At 46.1% G+C, this 20036-nt stretch overlaps 1 protein-coding gene across 1 annotated transcript in view; it reads left to right on the top strand.

Annotated features, from left to right (window-relative positions):
- Nucleotides 1-12788: 12788 nt before the first annotated feature.
- The window catches only part of LOC124024274 (paralemmin-2-like), a gene marked incomplete at its 3' end in the record, with an annotated part of 59407 nt that continues 52159 nt past the window's right edge, over nt 12789-20036 (top strand). The window contains exon 1 of the mRNA XM_046338264.1: nt 12789-12894. Coding sequence (XP_046194220.1) covers nt 12857-12894 — 38 coding nt within the window. The remainder of the gene's footprint in view (nt 12895-20036) is intronic.

Raw genomic sequence — 20036 nt, 5'->3', positions numbered from 1 at the left:
CCGCAGTCTGATGGCTTGTAGATAGAAACGGTCTCTGAGCCGGTTGGTATCAGACCTCATGCTCCGATACCATCTGCCCGATGGTAAGGGAGTGAACAGCTCTTGGCTGGGGTGTGTGGGGTCCTTGATGATGCTGTAGGCCTTCCTCAGGGAACCGTTTCGAGCAGATGTCCTGGATGGGTGAGATCACGGTCCCAGTGATGTACTGGTCCGTCTACACCACCCTCTGGAGGGCCACGGTCCCAGTGATGTACTGGGCCGTCTACACCACCCTCTGGAGGGCCACGGTCCCAGTGATGTACTGGGCCGTCTACACCACCCGCTGGAGGGCCACGGTCCCAGTGATGTACTGGTCCGTCTTCACCACCCTCTGGAGGGCCACGGTCCCAGTGATGTACCAATGGGCCGTCTACACCACCAGCTGGAGGGCCACGGTCCCAGGGGTGATGTACTGGTCCGTCTTCACCACCCGCTGGAGGGCCTTGCAGTCATTGACGGACCAATTACCGTGATGTAACCGGTCCAGGAAGCTCTCTGTAGTGGTGCAGGGGTGGTATTTGGAGATAAACCTGGGATATATATAACAGTAAACCATTCAGGTCTGGTTAGCATCGGGGGTTGCAGTATGTTTGTCACTATAGTGATAAACGGTGTTGGCTGTCTGTAGTGATGACGGTGTTGGCTGTTTAGTGATGACGGTGTTGGCTGTCTATAGCGATGACGGTGTTGGCTGTCTATAGCGATGACGGTGTTGGCTGTCTATAGCGATGACGGTGTTAGGCTGACTATAGCGATGATGGTGTTGGCTGTCTATAGCGATGACGGTGTTGGCTGTCTATAGCGATGACGGTGTTGGCTGTCTATAGCGATGACGGTGTTGGCTGTCTATAGCGATGACGGTGTTGGCTGTCTATAGCGATGACGGTGTTGGCTGACTATAGCGATGACGGTGTTGGCTGTCTATAGTGATGATGGTGTTGGCTGTCTATAGTGATGATGGTGTTGGCTGTCTATAGTGATGACGGTGTTGGCTGTCTATAGTGATGACGGTGTTGGCTGTCTATATGACGGTGTTGGCTGTCTACGGTGATGACGGTGTTGGCTGTCTATAGTGATGACGGTGTTGGCTATCTATAGTGATGACGGTGTTGGCTGTCTATAGTGATGACGGTGTTGGCTGTCTATAGTGATGACGGTGTTGGCTGTCTATAGTGATGACGGTGTTGGCTGTCTATAGTGATGACGGTGTTGGCTGTTTATAGTGATGACGGTGTTGGCTGTCTATGGTGATGACGGTGTTGGCTGTCTACGGTGATGACGGTGTTGGCTGTCTACAGTGATGACGGTGTTGGCTGTCTGTAGTGATGACGGTATTGGCTGTCTATAGTGATGACGGTGTTGGCTGTCTATAGTGATGACGGTGTTGGCTATGTATAGTGATGACGGTGTTGGCTGTCTATAGTGATGACGGTGTTGGCTGACTATAGTGATGACGGTGTTGGCTGTCTATAGTGATGACGGTGTTGGCTGTCTATAGTGATGACGGTGTTGGCTGTTTATACTGATGACGGTGTTGGCTGTCTATAGTGATGACGGTGTTGGCTGTCTATAGTGATGACGGTGTTGGCTGTCTGTAGTGATGACGGTGTTGGCTGTCTGTAGTGATGACGGTGTTGGCTATCTGTAGTGATGACGGTGTTGGCTGTCTGTAGTGATGACGGTATTGGCTGTCTGTAGTGATGACGGTGTTGGCTGTCTATAGTGATGACGGTGTTGGCTGTCTGTAGTGATGACGGTATTGGCTGTCTGTAGTGATGACGGTGTTGGCTGTCTATTGGCTATTGGCTATCTGTAGTGATGACGGTGTTGGCTGTCTGTAGTGATGACGGTGTTGGCTATCTATAATGATGACGGTGTTGGCTGTCTATAGTGATGACGGTGTTGGCTGTCTATTGTGATGACGGTGTTGGCTGTCTATTGTGATGACGGTGTTGGCTGTCTATTGTGATGACAGTGTTGGCTGTCTATAGTGATGACGGTGTTGGCTGTCTATAGTGATGACGGTGTTGGCTGTCTATAGTGATGACGGTGTTGGCTGTCTATAGTGATGACGGTGGAGAATGTTTCCCTTACCCCTTGCTCTCTTCTTCTTCTTCTTCTTAATTGGGTGCTTCCTGTTCTGCTCTGAGGAGCTGCCCTCCATGCTGAGCCTCCTGCTCCTCTTCCTCCAGAACAGCCTCCTTAGAGTTAGAAGATAGCCGATCCGTTCAGCCATGGGTTTAACAAAGCCCACCATGATTCAATCCTCGTCCCCTGAGGAGACACACGCTCTTGCGTTATACCAATTAACACGTTGATTTACAGTATAGTGTAAATGAGAATACCATGAGTCCTGTCGTTCGGGGCGGCAGGGTAGCCAAGTGGTTAGAACGTTGGACGAGTAACCAGAAGGTTGCAAGTTCAAACCCCCGAGCTGACAAGGTACAAATCTGTATTTTTGCCTCTGAACAGGCAGTTAACCCACTGTTCCTAGGCCATTGAAAATAATAATTTGTTCTTAACTGACTTGCCTGGTTAAATAAAGGTAAAATAAAAATAAAATAAAAATGGAATGGTACAACACATTTAATTGTATAACACGTTTCTATTCAGATGACTGAAACACTGTCTGTAGCCTTCTGTCCTTCTGGTGATGGTGAGTCACAGTGACTAATCCACAAAAGCTGTTTTATTTTATCAATCTATGAACCCGTATGAATAATGTAGGCCTAGTTAGTCTGCCTAGATGTCCACTGTTCTCACTTCTAAACCAATTGATTTCTCACGTCTAAACCTATTGATTTCTCATATCTAAACCTATTGATTTCTCATATCTAAACCTATTGATTTCTCATATCTAAACCTATTGATTTCTCATATCTCACGTCTAAACCTATTGATTTCTCATAAAGACTATTTAATCTGAGACCTGTTTTAAATCTAGGTCTAATATGTGTCCAGGAAACCAGCCCTTCATTATCACATTAAATACCTTGTATTGAAACTCATTTATGCGCTTCCTTCCTATGCTACTGATAAAATATGTAAAATAAGATCACACGGGGCTCTACTGCCCCTGCTGTTCATTTAGTGTAAGTACAGTTATGTCTGATATTTTAGGTTTATTTGAACATATATAGAAACAAACATCAAATGTGATGTCATATAATACATAAAAACACAGGTATTTAGATATAATCTGCCTAAATATGTGGACAGGATATGAGGACATTGACCCTTAGTGATTCCCTCTTAGGGCCACCCAAGGACTCGTTCTGGGCCAGTCTGGGGGCATTATACCTGCTGAGGTTTTACTGGCTTTTGAGGTGCCTGAAATATATCAGAGCGGCCCAGATCGGATTATGTGTTCCAAATGGCCCCTATTCCCTATATAGTGCACAACTTTTTACCGGAGCCCATATAGGGAATAGGTTCCCATTTGGGACACTTTTCCCAGACCAGACAGGCTCTCCAGCCAAGCCATTGACCACTACCTCAAATTGTTCTGTTCATCAGTGAAGCAACTCCACTGCAGCGAACCCCACAGTTATGGCTACAGGTTAAACTGCCTCACCTGAAGCCCATTCTGGTGGGTAGCTGCTATAGACCACCAAGTGATAACAGTCAGTATCTGGATAATGTTAAATACTGTTGTAGTAATATGGCTACAGGTCCATCTGCCTCACCTAAAGCCCATTCTGGTGGGTAGCTGCTATAGACCACCAAGTGATAACAGTCAGTATCTGGATAATGTTAAATACTGTTGTAGTAATATGGCTACAGGTCCATCTGCCTCACCTAAAGCCCATTCTGGTGGGATGCTGCTAGGGACCACCAAGTGATAACAGTCAGTATCTGGATAATGTTAAATACTGTTGTAGTAATATGGCTACAGGTCCATCTGCCTCACCTAAAGCCCATTCTGGTGGGATGCTGCTAGGGACCACCAAGTGATAACAGTCAGTATCTGGATAATGTTAAATACTGTTGTAGTAATATGGCTACAGGTCCATCTGCCTCACCTGAAGCCCATTCTGGTGGGTAGCTGCTATAGACCACCAAGTGCTAACAGTCAGTATCTGGATAATATGTATGAAATGTTTGATCATGTATGTGACATTAACAGAGAGGTGTATTTTCTGAGGGACCTAAATATTGATGAGCTGCCCACTCATGAAGAAGCTTCAAACTGTAACCAGAGCCTGTAAACTGATTCAGGTTCAGTCACCCTAACAGGGTAGTTACAAACAGCACAGGAATTAAATCAACATGTGTTGATCACATCTTTTCTAACGCTGCAAAAATCTGCTCTAAAACGATATCCAGATCCATAGGATGTAGTGATTATAATATAGTAGCCACATCTAGGAAAACCAAAGATCCAAAGGCTGGGTATATATAGTGTATAAGAGGTCAGGCTGGGCCTAATATAGTGTATAAGAGGTCAGACTGGGCCTAATATAGTGTATAAGAGGTCAGGCTGGGCCGAATATAGTGTATAAGAGGTCAGACTGGGCCTAATATAGTGTATAAGAGGTCAGGCTGGGCCTAATATAGTGTATAAGAGGTCAGGCTGGGCCTAATATAGTGTATAAGAGGTCAGGCTGGGCCTAATATAGTGTATAAGAGGTCAGACTGGGCCTAATATAGTGTATAAGAGGTCAGGCTGGGCCTAATATAGTGTACAAGAGGTCAGGCTGGGCCTAATATAGTGTATAAGAGGTCAGACTGGGCCTAATATAGTGTATAAGAGGTAAGGCTGGGCCTAATATAGTGTATAAGAGGTGGGCCTAATATAGTGTATAAGAGGTGGGCCTAATATAGTGTATAAGAGGTCAGACTGGGCCTAATATAGTGTATAAGAGGTCAGATTGGGCCTAATATAGTGTATAAGAGGTCAGACTGGGCCTAATATAGTGTATAAGAGGTCAGACTGGGCCTAATATAGTGTATAAGAGGTCAGGCTGGGCCTAATTTAGTGTATAAGAGGTCAGACTGGGCCTAATATAGTGTATAAGAGGTCAGGCTGGGCCTAATATAGTGTATAAGAGGTCAGACTGGGCCTAATATAGTCTATAAGAGGTCAGGCTGGGCCTAATATAGTGTATAAGAGGTCAGGCTGGGCCTAATATAGTGTATAAGAGGTCAGACTGGGCCTAATATAGTGTATAAGAGGTCAGGCTGGGCCTAATATAGTGTACAAGAGGTCAGGCTGGGCCTAATATAGTGTATAAGAGGTCAGACTGGGCCTAATATAGTGTATAAGAGGTAAGGCTGGGCCTAATATAGTGTATAAGAGGTGGGCCTAATATAGTGTATAAGAGGTGGGCCTAATATAGTGTATAAGAGGTCAGACTGGGCCTAATATAGTGTATAAGAGGTCAGATTGGGCCTAATATAGTGTATAAGAGGTCAGACTGGGCCTAATATAGTGTATAAGAGGTCAGACTGGGCCTAATATAGTGTATAAGAGGTCAGACTGGGCCTAATATAGTGTATAAGAGGTCAGGCTGGGCCTAATTTAGTGTATAAGAGGTCAGACTGGGCCTAATATAGTGTATAAGAGGTCAGGCTGGGCCTAATATAGTGTATAAGAGGTCAGACTGGGCCTAATATAGTCTATAAGAGGTCAGGCTGGGCCTAATATAGTGTATAAGAGGTCAGGCTGGGCCTAATATAGTGTATAAGAGGACAGGCTGGGCCTAATATAGTGTATAAGAGGTCAGGCTGGGCCTAATATAGTGTATAAGAGGTCAGGCTGGGCCTAATATAGTGTATAAGAGGTCAGGCTGGGCCTAATATAGTGTATAAGAGGTCAGGCTGGGTCTAATATAGTGTATAAGAGGTCAGGCTGGGCCTAATATAGTGTATAAGAGGTCAGGCTGGGCCTAATATAGTGTATAAGAGGTGGGCCTAATATAGTGTATAAGAGGTGGGCCTAATATAGTGTATAAGAGGTGAGACTGGGCAGCCTAATATAGTGTATAAGAGCTCAAACTGGGCCTAATATAGTGTATAAGAGGTCAGGCTGGGCCTAATATAGTGTAAAGAGGTCAGACTGGGCCTAATATAGTGTATAAGAGGTCAGGCTGGGCCTAATATAGTGTATAAGAGGTCAGGCTGGGCCTAATATAGTGTATAAGAGGTCAGGCTGGGCCTAATATAGTGTATAAGAGGTCAGGCTGGGCCTAATATAGTGTATAAGAGGTCAGGCTGGGCCTAATATAGTGTATAAGAGGTCAGGCTGGGCCTAATATAGTGTATAAGAGGTCAGGCTGGGCCTAATATAGTGTATACGAGGTCAGACTGGGCCTAATATAGTGTATAAGAGGTCAGGCTGGGCCTAATATAGTATATAAGAGGTCAGGCTGGGCCTCATATAGTGTATAAGAGGTCAGACTGGGCCTAATATAGTGTATAAGAGGTCAGGCTGGGCCTAATATAGTGTATACGAGGTCAGGCTGGGCCTAATATAGTGTATAAGAGGTCAGACTGGGCCTAATATAGTGTATAAGAGGTCAGGCTGGGCCTAATATAGTGTATAAGAGGTCAGTCTGGGCCTAATATAGTGTATAAGAGGTCAGGCTGGGCCTAATACAGTATATAAGAGGTCAGGCTGGGCCTAATATAGTGAATAAGAGATCAGGCTGGGCCTAATATAGTGTATAAGAGGTCAAGCTGGGCCTAATACAGTATATAAGAGGTCAGGCTGGGCCTAATATAGTGTATAAGAGGTCAGACTGGGCCTAATATAGTTGGACAAAATGCTATGCTAGGCTATCGATAAACTTACACAAATGCTTGTCTAGCTTTGCTGTAAAGCATATTTTGAAAATCTGAGATGATAGGGTGATTAACAAAAGACTAAGCTGTGTCTCAATATATTTCATTTGTGATTTTCATGAATAGGAATATTTTCTAGGGATATTTATGTCCGTTATGTTTTGCTAATTAGTGTCAGGCGATGATTACGCTCCCGCATGCGGGATGGGGAGTCACTAGAGGTGTTACAGGTTGTCGGTCAACCTACCAGGGTATGTTGAAGAACAAATATTTACTGATCTGTTATGTGTAATGAGAAGCTTAATGATGGTAAAAGGTGTGGAAGAGGTGAAGAATGTATTGTTGTCTATCAACAATGACAAGCCACCGGGGTCTGACAACTTGAATAGAAAGATACTAAGGAGAGCCAAGATGGAGTCTCGGTGGCTTCAACACAATGGTGGGGGAGAGCGAAGATGGAGGCTCAGTGGCTTCAACACAATGGTGGGGGAGAGCCAAGATGGAGGCTCAGTGGCTTCAACACAATGGTGGGGAGAGCCAAGATGGAGGCTCAGTGGCTTCAACACAATGGTGGGGAGAGCCAAGATGGAGGCTCAGTGGCTTCAACACAATGGTGGGGGAGAGCCAAGATGGAGGCTCAGTGGCTTCAAAACAATGGTGGGGAGAGCCAAGATGGAGGCTCGTTGGCTTCAACACAATGGTGGGGGAGAGCCAAGATGGAGGCTCGGTGGCTTCAATACAGTGGTGGGGAGAGCCAAGATGGAGGCTCGGTGGCTTCAACACAATGGTGGAGGAGAGCCAAGATGGAGGCCCGGTGGCTTCAACACAATGGTGGGGGAGAGCCAAGATGGAGGCTCGGTGGTTTCAACACAATGGTGGGGGAGAGCCAAGATGGAGGCTCGGTGGTTTCAACACAATGGTGGGGGAGAGCCAAGATGGAGGCTCGGTGGCTTCAACACAATGGTGGGGGAGAGCCAAGATGGAGGCTCGTTGGCTTCAACACAATGGTGGGGGAGAGCCAAGATGGAGGAATGATTGAGCTGAGCCGGATCCTGGGTAAAGTCTTAAACGATAGATGTTGTAATTCATTGTTCTGTTTTGTTTACATATTGGTCATTTATTTACAGCTGCGACCTTGCCAAGATAAAGCAAAGCAGTTCGACACTCAAATCAAATCAAATGTATTTATAAAGCCCTTGTTACATCAGCTGATATTTCAAAGTGCTGTACAGAAACCCAGCCTAAAACACCAAACAGCAAGCAATGCAGGTGTAGAAGCACGGTGGCTAGGAAAACTCGAAGGAAGGCCAGAACCTAGGAAGAAACCTAGAGAGGAACCAGGCTATGAGGGGTGGCCAGTCCTCTTCTGGCTGTGCCGGGTGGAGATTATAAACCTAGAGAGGAATCAGGCTATGAGGGGTGGCCAGTCCTCTTCTGGCTGTGCCGGGTGGAGATTATAAACCTAGAGAGGAACCAGGCTCTGAGGGGGGGCCAGTCCTCTTCTGGCTGTGCCGGGTGGAGATGTTAAATACATTTGATTTGATTTTGATTTGATTAGAGTGTCTAGTTTGAGAAACAGACGCCTCACAAATATTTAACTGGCAGTACCCGCAAACTCCAGTCTCAAAGTCAACAGTGAAGAGGCTCCGGGATGCTGGCCTTCTAGGCAGAGCCTCAGACTTCCTTATTATTTGAGATTGTACACCATCTGTTGATAACAAAGAGACACACCTCCCCCTTGAGATGACCCTGCTGATGCATGAAAAAACCCTGATAGAAATATTATCCTTGTCCATCCATGACTCCTAGAAACACACAGGTCATTCGGAAAGTATTCTGACCCCTTGACTTTTTCCACATTTTGTTTCGTTACAACCTAATACTTTAATGGATTAAATCATTTTTTGCCCTCATCAATCTACACACAAAACCCCATAATGACAAAGCAATAACAGGTTTGTAGATTTGCAAATTACACATTTTTACATCTGAAATATCACATTTATATCAGCATTCAGACCCTTTACTCAGTACTTTGTTGAAGCACCTTTGGCAGTGATTACAGCCTCAAGTCTTCTTGGGTATGATGCTACAAGCTTGGCACACCTGTAATTTGGGGAGTTTCTCCCATTCTTCTCTGCAGATCATCTCAAGCTCTGTCAGGTTGGATGGGGAGCGTTGCTGCACAGATATTTTCAGGTCTCTCCAGAGATGTTAGATCGGGTTCAAGTTTGGGCTCTGGCTGGGCCACTCAAGGACTTGTCCCGAAGCCAATTCTGCGTTGTCTTGGCTGTGTGCTTAGAGTCGTTGTTGTGTTGGAAGGTGAACCTTTACCCCAGGCTGTGGTCCTGAACGCTCCAGATCAGGTTTTCATCAAGGATCTCTTTGCTCAATTCATATTTCCCTCGATCCTGACTAGGATCGAGATGCACTATTGTAAAGTGACTGTTCCACTGGATGTCATAAGGTGAATGCACCAATTTGTAAATCGCTCTGGATAAGAGCGTCTGCTAAATGACTTAAATGTAAATGTAGTCTCCAAGTAGCTGCCTCTGAAAAACATCCTCCACAGCTGCCACCCCATGCTTCAGCGTAGGGATGGTGCCAGGTTTCCTCCAGACATGATGCTGCCACCCCCATGCTTCAGCGTAGGGATGGTGCCAGGTTTCCTCAGACATGACAATTGGCTCTCATGCCAAAAAAGTTAAATATTTTCATCAGTCCAGAATCTTGTTTCTTATGGTCTGAGAGTCCTTCAGGTGACATTTGGCAAATTTGTGCATTTTACTGAGAAGTGGCTTCCATCTAGCCACTCTATCATAAAGGCCTAATTGGTGGAGAGCTGCAGAGATGGTTGCCCTTCTGGAAGGTTCTCCAATATCCACAGAAGAACTCTCTGGAGCTCTGTCAGAGTGACCATCTGGTTCTTGGTCACCTCCCTGACCAAGGCCCTTCTCCCCAAATTGCTCAGTTTGTCCGGGCAGCCAGCTCTTGAAAGAGTCTTGGTGGTTCCAAACTTCTTCCATTAAAGAATGATGGAGGACACTGTGTTCTTGGGGACCTTCAAGGCTGCAGAAACGTTTTGGTACCCTTCCCCAGATCTGTGCCCCGACACAATCCCGTCTCGGAGCTCTGTGGACAATTCCTTCAACCTCATGTCTTGGTTTTTACTCTGACATGAACCGTCAACTGTGGGACCTTATATAGACAGGTGTGTGCCTTTCCAAATCATGTCCAATCAATTGAATTTTCCACAGGTAGACTCCAATCAAGATGTAGAATCATCTCAAGGATGAAAACAGGATGCACCTGAGCTCAATTTCGAGTCTCACAGCAAAGAGTCTGAATACTTATGTAAATAAGGTATTTCTGCATTTATTTCATACATTTGTAAAAATTAAAAAAACCTGTTTTGCTTTGTCATTATTGTGTATTGATTGTGTGATGATGATCAAAAATGATCAATGATCACATTTAATCAATTTCAGAATGAGGCTGTAGCGTAACAAAAGGTGAGAAAGGGAAGGGGTCTGAATACTTTCCAAATGAACTGTAGGATATTATAGTTACTTCAGGTCCCGTTGACTTGAACGGAGCTTGTCCAGTTTATTCTCCAGCGATTATACGTTCGCCCATAGAACAGAGTAGAGCAGATGTATTTACGACGTAGATTCATGAGGGTGCTGGCATCTCTTAAGACGTCTCTTCCTTTTCGGAGTCTTGAGGATTAGTGCTTCATCCGGGGTGAGCAGTATGTCCTGAACGGAGCTTGTCCAGTTTATTCTCCAGTATGTCCTGAACGGAGCTTGTCCAGTTTATTCTCCAGTATGTCCTGAACGGAGCTTGTCCAGTTTATTCTCCAGTATGTCCTGAACGGAGCTTGTCCAGTTTATTCTCCAGTATGTCCTGAACGGAGCTTGTCCAGTTTATTCTCCAGTATGTCCTGAACGGAGCTTGTCCAGTTTATTCTCCAGTATGTCCTGAACGGAGCTTGTCCAGTTTATTCTCCAGTATGTCCTGAACGGAGCTTGTCCAGTTTATTCTCCAGTATGTCCTGAACGGAGCTTGTCCAGTTTATTCTCCAGTATGTCCTGCTCCGCCCACTCGTTGAAGTAGAAATCCAACTCATAGGAGTGATCGCTGTTCTGATGTTCAGAAACTCTTTTCCGACCATAGGAAACGACGGCGTAAACATAATGTACAAGAACAGTTAAATTCAGTACAGAAAAAAAAACAGAGAAATTAACAGACTTGGTCCAAATCCCGTAAAACGGCAGCTATTCATTGCAAAGGCAACCCCAACGGTTCTAGTGTCAAATCCTTCACGGACCTAAAAGAAAGCTCACATAGTTGGCAGATCATTTAGTTTAGATATTGTATAATAATATATCTTTAATATATAATCATGTCCATATTTGGTTGTCACATGACCTGGCCATCTGCTAAGATAAAGAGAAGATAGTGTAAGGACCCAGATAGCAGTAGACATTCCATGGCCCCGCCCAGAGGCCCCGCCCAGAGGCCCCACAAGCCCCACCCAGAGGCCCCACCCAGAGGCCCCACCCAGAGGCCCCAGAGTCCCCAGAGGACCCAGTAGCCCCAGGAAACAGAAGTGTTCAACATAGCTCACTGATACACATTTCTACAGTGCTGCTGAAGGCAGGTGATGAGACAGAGACATGATGCTGCTGGCTGAAGGCAGGTGATGAGACAGAGACATGATGATGCTGGCTGAAGACAGGTGATGAGACAGAGACATGATGATGCTGGCTGAAGACAGGTGATGAGACAGAGACATGATGCTGCTGACTGAAGACAGGTGATGAGACAGAGACATGATGCTGCTGGCTGAAGACAGGTGATGAGACAGAGACATGATGCTGCTGGCTGAAGACAGGTGATGAGACAGAGACATGATGCTGCTGACTGAAGACAGGTGATGAGACAGAGACATGATGCTGCTGACTGAAGACCGGTGATGAGACAGAGACATGATGCTGCTGACTGAAGACAGGTGATGAGACAGAAGTGATGATGCTGGTCCTTCTGTAGCTCAGTTGGTAGAGCATGGCGCTTGTAACGCCAGGGTAGTGGGTTCGATCCCCGGGACCACCCATACGTAGAATGTATGCACACATGACTGTAAGTCGCTTTGGATAAAAGCGTCTGCTAAATGGCATATATTATTATTATATTATTATATATTAAGACAGGTGTTGAGACAGAAGTGATGCTGCTGGGTGAAGACAGGTGGTGAGACAGAAGTGATGCTGCTGGCTGAAGACAGGTGTGATGAGACAGAGACATGATGCTGCTGGCTGAAGACAGGTGATGAGACAGAGACATGATGCTAGCTGAAGGCAGGTGTGATGAGACAGAGACATGATGCTTTCTGAAAGCAGGTGTGATGAGACAGAGACATGATGCTGCTGGCTGAAGACAGGTGATGAGACAGAGACATGATGCTGCTGGCTGAAGACAGGTGATGAGACAGAGACATGATGCTAGCTGAAGGCAGGTGTGATGAGACAGAGACATGATGCTGCTGGCTGAAGACAGGTGATGAGACAGAGACATGATGCTGCTGGCTGAAGACAGGTGATGAGACAGAGACATGATGCTGCTGGCTGAAGACAGGTGATGAGACAGAAGTGAGGCTGCTGGCTGAAGACAGGTGATGAGACAGAGACATGATGCTGCTGGCTGAAGACAGGTGATGAGACAGAAGTGATGCTGCTGGCTGAAGAAAGCTGATGAGACAGAAGTGATGCTACTGGCTGAAGACAGGTGATGAGACAGAAGTGATTCTGGCTGAGGTCCGGTGCTGTGTGTTTCTGTGGCGACATGATGCTGCTGACACACAGCCATGCTGCTGACACACAGCCATGCTGCTGGTGGAGTGACTCACAGGGTGGAGGACAGAGGGAGGACCGCAAGTCATTTCAGAGTTGAAGAAGCTCCTCGGAAGAGAGGAGCGAAAGTGTTGGAGGAGAGAAAGAGCCGAGCCGAGGCTGCCGGCTACATCCAAGCTGCCATGATAGTCACACCTCTGTGCAGGATAGCATCATCACAGTGAGTAGCTATATCATTTCTATATTCCTCCCTCCTCCCTCCGTCGCTCCATCCTCATCCTCCTCAGACGGACGGACATCACCCCGGGGTTGCTGTGGCAACGGCAGGTCTGTATGTGTAGGACACTAACTCATACTGTCAGCTATACAGGGAAACGCTGCTGCTGAATGTGTCATCATTTTCTCTCTCTCTCTCGTGCTCTCCTCTTCTCTCTCATCTCTCTCTTCTCCATCGCTCTCTATCTCTCTCTCTCCTCTCCCTCTCTTCTCCATCGCTCTCTATCTCTCTCTCTCCTCTCCCTCTCTTCTCTCTCTCTCCTCCATCACTCTATCTCTCTCTCTCCTCTCCTACTCTTCTCTCTCTCTCCTCTCCCTCTCATCTCTCTCTTCTCCATCGCTCTCTCTCTATCTCTCTCTCTCCTCTCCCTCTCTTCTCTCTCTCTCCTCCATCATCTCTATCGCTCTCTCTCTCTCCTCTCTCATCTCTTCTCCATCTCTCTCCTCTCCCTCTCATCTCTCTCTTCCTCTCCCTCTCATCTCTCTCTTCTCCATCGCTCTCTTCTCATCTCTCTCTCTTCTCTCTCTCTCTCCCTCCATCGCTCTCTCCCTCTCATCTCTATCTCTCTCTCTCTCCTCTCCCTCTCATCTCTCTCTCTCCATCGCTCTCCCTCTCATCTCTCATCTCTCTCCATCTCTCTCTCTCTCTTCTCTCTCTCCCTCTCCTCTCTTCTCCATCTCTCTCTCCTCCATCACTCTCTCTCCATCTCTCCTCTCCTACTCTTCTCCTCTCTCTCTCTCCCTCTCATCTCTCTCTCATCTCTCTCTCCATCGCTTCCCTCTCTCTCTTCTTCTCCACGCTCTCTCTCTCCTCTCTCTTCTCCATCTCTCTCCTCCATCTCTCTCTTCTCCACTCTATCTCTCTCTCTCCATCGCTCTCTCCCTCTCATCTCTCTCTTCTCCATCGCTCTCTCCCTCTCATCTCTCTCTCCATCGTCTCTCTCTTCTCCATCGCTCTCTCTCTCTCCCCTCCCTCTCATCTCTCTCTTCTCCTTCGCTCTCTCTCTCTCCCCTCCCTCTCATCTCTCTCTTCTCCATCGCTCTCTATCTCTCTCTCCTCTCCCTCTCTACTCTCTCTTTCCTCTCCCTCTCTTCTCTCTCTCTCCATCCCTTCTGCCTTTCCCTTTCTCTGTGTGTGTGGACGGTTCATCAGGAGAATTAATCGTAGGGTTGGGTCAGTAATATTGTCATAGAGATCCTACTCCATTCCTTCCCAAGCTGCTCCCTCTCTTTCCCTCCTTCCTGTCAATTACATTACATTACATTACATTTTAGGGATTTATTGGAATTGGTATTAGAGACATATGTTAACATTGATCTTTACTGGTATGGGAAACATATGTTAATATTGATCTTTATTGGTATGGGGAAACACATGTTAATATCGATCTTTATTGGTATGGGGAAACATATGTTAATATTGATTTTTATTGGTATGGGAAACACATGTTAATATTGATCTTTATTGGTATGGGAAACACATGTTAACATTGGTCTTTATTGGTATGGGAAACATATATTAACATTGATCTGTATTGGTATGGGAAACATATATTAACATTGATCTGTATTGGTATGGGAAACATATGTTATCATTGATCTTTATTGGTATGGGAAACACATGTTAATATTGATCTTTATTGGTATGGGAAACACATGTTAACATTGGTCTTTATTGGTATGGGAAACATATATTAACATTGATCTGTATTGGTATGGGAAACATATGTTATCATTGATCTTTATTGGTATGGGAAACATATGTTATCATTGATCTATGTATCATTGATCTGTATTGGTATGGGAAGCATATGTTATCATTGATCTTTATTGGTATGGGAAACATATGTTATCATTGATCTTTATTGGCATGGGAAACATATGTTAACATTGCTAATGCAAGTGAAGTAGATAATAACTAAAGTGAAATAACCAATAAAAATGAACTGTAAACATTACACTCACAAAAGTTCCAAAATAATAAAGATATTTCAAATGTTATATTATGTCTATCAGGTATGAAGGTAGGACCCAGATGCATATTATGTCTCAGGTATGAAGGTAGGACCCAGATGCAGACACCGTTGAGTTAACAATGGTTTAATAATGCAACAGACAGGTCAATGCAGGCAGGGGTCAGGCAGCCAAGAGACAGGTCAATGCAGGCAGGGCAGGCAGGGGTCAGGGAAGGCAGGGGTCAGAGAGGCAGGGCAGGCAGGGGTCAGGCAGTGCAGGCAGGGGTCAGGCAGGGGTCAGGCAGGCAGGGGTCAGGCAGGCAGGGGTCAGGCAGGCAGGGGTCAGGCAGGCAGGGGTCAGAGAGGCAGGGCAGGCAGGGGTCGGGGAAGGCAGGGGTCAGAGAGGCAGGGCAGGCAGGGGTCAGGCAGGCGTCAGGCAGGCAGGTGTCAGGCAGGCAGGGGTCAGGCAGGCAGGGGTCAGGCAGGGATCAGGCAGGGCAGGCAGAGGGCAGGCAGAGGGCAGGCAGGGGTCAGTAAACCAGAGGTGGGGCAGCAGTACCGGACGACAGGCAGGCTCAAGGTCAGGGTAGGCAGTGTGGTCAGGCAGGCGGACTCAGAACCTGGAGGGGGTGGAGACAATCACAAAGACAGATGAATCAGAACAGGCTGTGACAGTACCGCCCCATCCCCTGGCGTCCTATCTGGGTGCATACCTGGCTGACCGGGGTGCCGGCTGGTGGAAGTTTGCGATGAGGGCTGGGTCCAGGATGTCTCTAGCGGGGACCCAGCACCTCTCCTCAGGCCGTAACCCTCCCAGTCAACCAACTACTGGAAAACCCTGCCCCATGGTCGAACACTCAGGAGGCGTCTCACCGTGTACGCCTGATGGCCATCGATGACACAGGGGAGGAGGGGTGGACCTGGAAACAAACGACAAAGGGCTGTGAGACACCGGCTTAATCCTAGACACATGGAAAGTAGGGTGAATACGGAGGGTACGCGGTAGCAGAAGACCGCAGTGGTGCTAATGACTCTAGAGATGGGGAACGCGACGATGAAATAGGGGGGAAAGGTTACGGGACTCCACCCGGAGGGGCAGGTCCTGGGTGGAGAGCCATACTCTCTGCCCGAGCCGATAGCGTGGAGCAGGGGTCCAGTGGCGATCCACTTGTCGCCTATACCTGGAAGTGGTCTTCAACAGAGCGGCCGGGGGCTCTCTTCCAGGTACGGAGACAGAGGCGGATGACCATCTGGGCAGACGGATTGCTGACTTCCTCCTCTTGCTCAGGGAAGAGCAGAGGCTGATAGCCCAAGGAACACTAGAGGTGCGAGAGACTCGTGGCAGAGCAAGGAAAGGTGTTGTGAGCGTTCTCAACCCATACCAGTTGCTGACTCCAGGTGGTAGGGTTGGTGGAGAACAGGCAGTGAAGAGTCATCTCCATGTCCTGGTTGGCTCGCTCCGACTGGCTGTTGGACTGAGGGTCGAATCCAGAGGACAGGCTGGCCAACGACCCAATGATTGTGCAGAACGCCTGGCTAACAGTATGTGACTACTGCAGTGCATCAGCCAGAAGAGGACTGGCCACCCCACATAGCCTGGTTCCTCTCTAGGTTTCTTCCTAGGTTTTGGCCTTTCTAGGGAGTTTTTCCTAGCCACCGTGCTTCTACACCTGCATTGCTTGCTGTTTGGGGTTTTAGGCTGGGTTTCTGTACAGCACTTTGAGATATCAGCTGATGTAAAAAGGGCTATATAAATACATTTGATTTGATTTGATCAGGGCTGGCCAGGTGTTACAAGTACTGTAGTTTACTGTAGTATTTACAGACAGGAGAGAGAGAGAGAGAGAGAGAGAGAGAGAGAGAGAGAGAGAGAGAGAGAGAGAGAGAGAGAGAGAGAGAGAGAGAGAGAGAGAGAGAGAGAGAGAGAGAGAGAGAGAGAGGAGAGAGAGAGAGAGAGACAGGAGAGAGAGAGAGAGACAGGAGAGACAGGAGAGAGAGACAGGAGAGAGAGAGAGAGAGAGACAGGAGAGAGAGAGAGAGAGAGAGACAGGAGAGAGAGAGAGAGAGACAGAGAGGAGAGAGAGAGACAGGAGACAGGAGAGAGACAGGAGACAGGAGAGAGACAGGAGAGAGACAGGAGAGAGAGACAGGAGACAGGAGAGAGAGACAGGAGACAGGAGAGAGAGAGACAGGAGAGAGAGACAGGAGACAGGAGAGAGACAGGAGAGAGAGAGAGACAGGAGAGGAGAGAGAGACAGGAGAGAGAGAGAGACAGGAGAGAGAGAGACAGGAGACAGGAGAGAGAGAGAGAGACAGGAGAGAGAGAGAGACAGGAGAGAGAGAGAGACAGGAGAGAGAGAGAGACGTGTGTGTGTGTGTGTGTGTGTGTGTGTGTGTGTGTGTGTGTGTGTGTGTGTGTGTGTGTGTGTGTGTGTGTGTGTGTGTGTGTGTGTGTGTGTGTGTGTGTGTGTGTGTGTGTGTGTGTGTGTGTGTGTGTTTGAGAATGAGAGAGAGAGAGAGACTGGAGAGAGACTGGAGAGAGAGAGAGAGGAGAGAGAGAGTGACATGAGAGAGAGGAGAGAGGAGTGAGTGAGAGAGAGAGGAGAGAGGAGTGAGAGAGAGAGAGAGAGAGAGAGAGAGAGGAGTGAGTGAGAGAGAGAGGAGTGAGTGAGAGAGAGAGAGAGAGAGAGAGAGAGAGAGACCCCTTTGGGCCAGTAGCGCAGGTAGCCATGGAGACAGTCAAAGTCAGTAAATGACTGTCTCAACCCACATTAAATAAATACTATAATATACTATGGTAGAAATACTATAATATACTATGGTAGGAATACTATAATATACTATGGTAGAAATACTATAATATACTATGGTAGAAATACTATAATATACTATGGTAGAAATACTATAATATACTATGGTAGAAATACTATAATATACTATGGTAGAAATACTATAATATACTATGGTAGAAATACTATAATATACTATGGTAGAAATACTATAATATACTATGGTAGAAATACTATAATATACTATGGTAGAAATACTATAATATACTATGGTAGAAATACTATAATATACTATGGTAGAAATACTATAATATACTATGGTAGAAATACTATAATATACTATGGTAGGAATACTATAATATACTATGGTAGAAATACTATAATATACTATGGTAGGAATACTGTAGTATTAATATATGTATTTACTATACACTGTAGTATTTCTGCAACTTTACTATAGTATTTACTATAGTGTTTTGCGTTTATTACAGCATATTGTAATATTTACTGTAGTGTTTTGCAGACAGTACTGTAGTTTACTGTAGTATTTACTGTAGTGTTTTGCAGACAGTACTGTAGCATATTGTAGTATTTACTGTAGTGTTTTGCAGACAGTACTGTAGTTTACTGTAGTATTTACTGATGTTTTTGCAGACAGTACTGTAGTTTACTGTAGTTTTACTGTAGTGTTTTGCAGACAGTACTTTACTGTAGTGTTTTTTGCAGACAGTACTGTAGCATATTGTAGTATTTACTGTAGTGTTTTGCAGACAGTACTGTAGTTTACTGTAGTATTTACTGTAGTGTTTTGCAGACAGTACTGTAGTTTACTGTAGTATTTACTGTAGTGTTTTGCAGACAGTACTGTAGTTTACTGTAGTATTTACTGTAGTGTTTTGCAGACAGTACTGTAGTTTACTGTAGTATTTACTGTAGTGTTTTGCAGACAGTACTGTAGTTTACTGTAGTATTTACTGTAGTGTTTTGCAGACAGTACTGTAGTTTACTGTAGTATTTACTGTAGTGTTTTGCAGACAGTACTGTAGCATATTGTAGTATTTACTGTAGTGTTTTGCAGACAGTACTGTAGTTTACTGTAGTATTTACTGTAGTGTTTTGCAGACAGTACTGTAGTTTACTGTAGTATTTACTGTAGTGTTTTGCAGACAGTACTGTAGTTTACTGTAGTATTTACTGTAGTGTTTTGCAGACAGTACTGTAGTTTACTGTAGTTTATTTACAGTGGAGAACTGTGTTCACCACCACCAGCCATGTCCTGTAAACTTGATGGTAAATTGGCATCAACTTTCTTCAAAAGGTCCTCAGGTGTGATGCTCCAGATGGGTCAGACTACAGGCATCAGTCTGTGATCACAGACCTGAAGATCTATTAACAATATTCAGTCACATTCTAATACAGAACTGAAGAATAATACGCCTCTATGAAGAGGGAACGCAACACCCTGCTACAACTCAACTCTCCGTGAAGTGAAAAAGGTCTGGACTGTAGGTGCGAGTAAGAATGACAACAGACAGAATGTGGTACCGTTTACAAGGACTTTATTCCTTTACACGGTAATATGGGGAAAAGGGGCTGGATGGAACCAAAGCAAAGAAAGTAAATCTCAAAGCCCCCCCCTCTCCTATCTTACCTGCCTACCCACTACTTACCTAATTTAGCACCACCTGGTGCCCTAACCAAAATACAGGGGGTGGTCCGCCCAGGTCTTACCTAGTGTGCCTAGACAGCGAATATGCTACGGGTATATGTATGCCCGCGGGCCTCTTGCCTAAGCACTCCCTAGGTGCCTTCCCCTTCCCCCCTGGGCTAACAGTATGTGACTACTGCAGTGTCTCAGGGCTGGCCAGGCTAACAGTATGTGACTACTGCAGTGTCTCAGGGCTGGCCAGGCTAACAGTATGTGACTACTGCAGTGTCTCAGGGCTGGCCAGGCTAACAGTATGTGACTACTGCAGAATGTATCAGGGCTGGCCAGGCTAACAGTATGTGACTACTGCAGTGTCTCAGGGCTGGCCAGGCTAACAGTATGTGACTACTGCAGAATGTATCAGGGCTGGCCAGGCTAACAGTATGTGACTACTGCAGTGTCTCAGGGCTGGCCAGGCTAACAGTATGTGACTACTGCAGTGTCTCAGGGCTGGCCAGGCTAACAGTATGTGACTACTGCAGTGTCTCAGGGCTGGCCAGGCTAGCAGCCAGTTCTGTGATTGCAGGAATATACTATGATGGTTTACTCTGCTGTGTTCTCAGTGTTACTCACAGAGACAGGCTCTCTCTCCCTCTTTCTTTATCTCTCTCTCTCTCTCTCTCTCTCTCTCTCT

The sequence above is a fragment of the Oncorhynchus gorbuscha genome, unplaced genomic scaffold, assembly GCF_021184085.1.
Source record: "Oncorhynchus gorbuscha isolate QuinsamMale2020 ecotype Even-year unplaced genomic scaffold, OgorEven_v1.0 Un_scaffold_1815, whole genome shotgun sequence".
NCBI lineage: Eukaryota > Metazoa > Chordata > Actinopteri > Salmoniformes > Salmonidae > Oncorhynchus > Oncorhynchus gorbuscha.
Note: the sequence above shows the minus strand (reverse complement) of the source record. Positions and strands in the feature narration are given on the sequence as shown.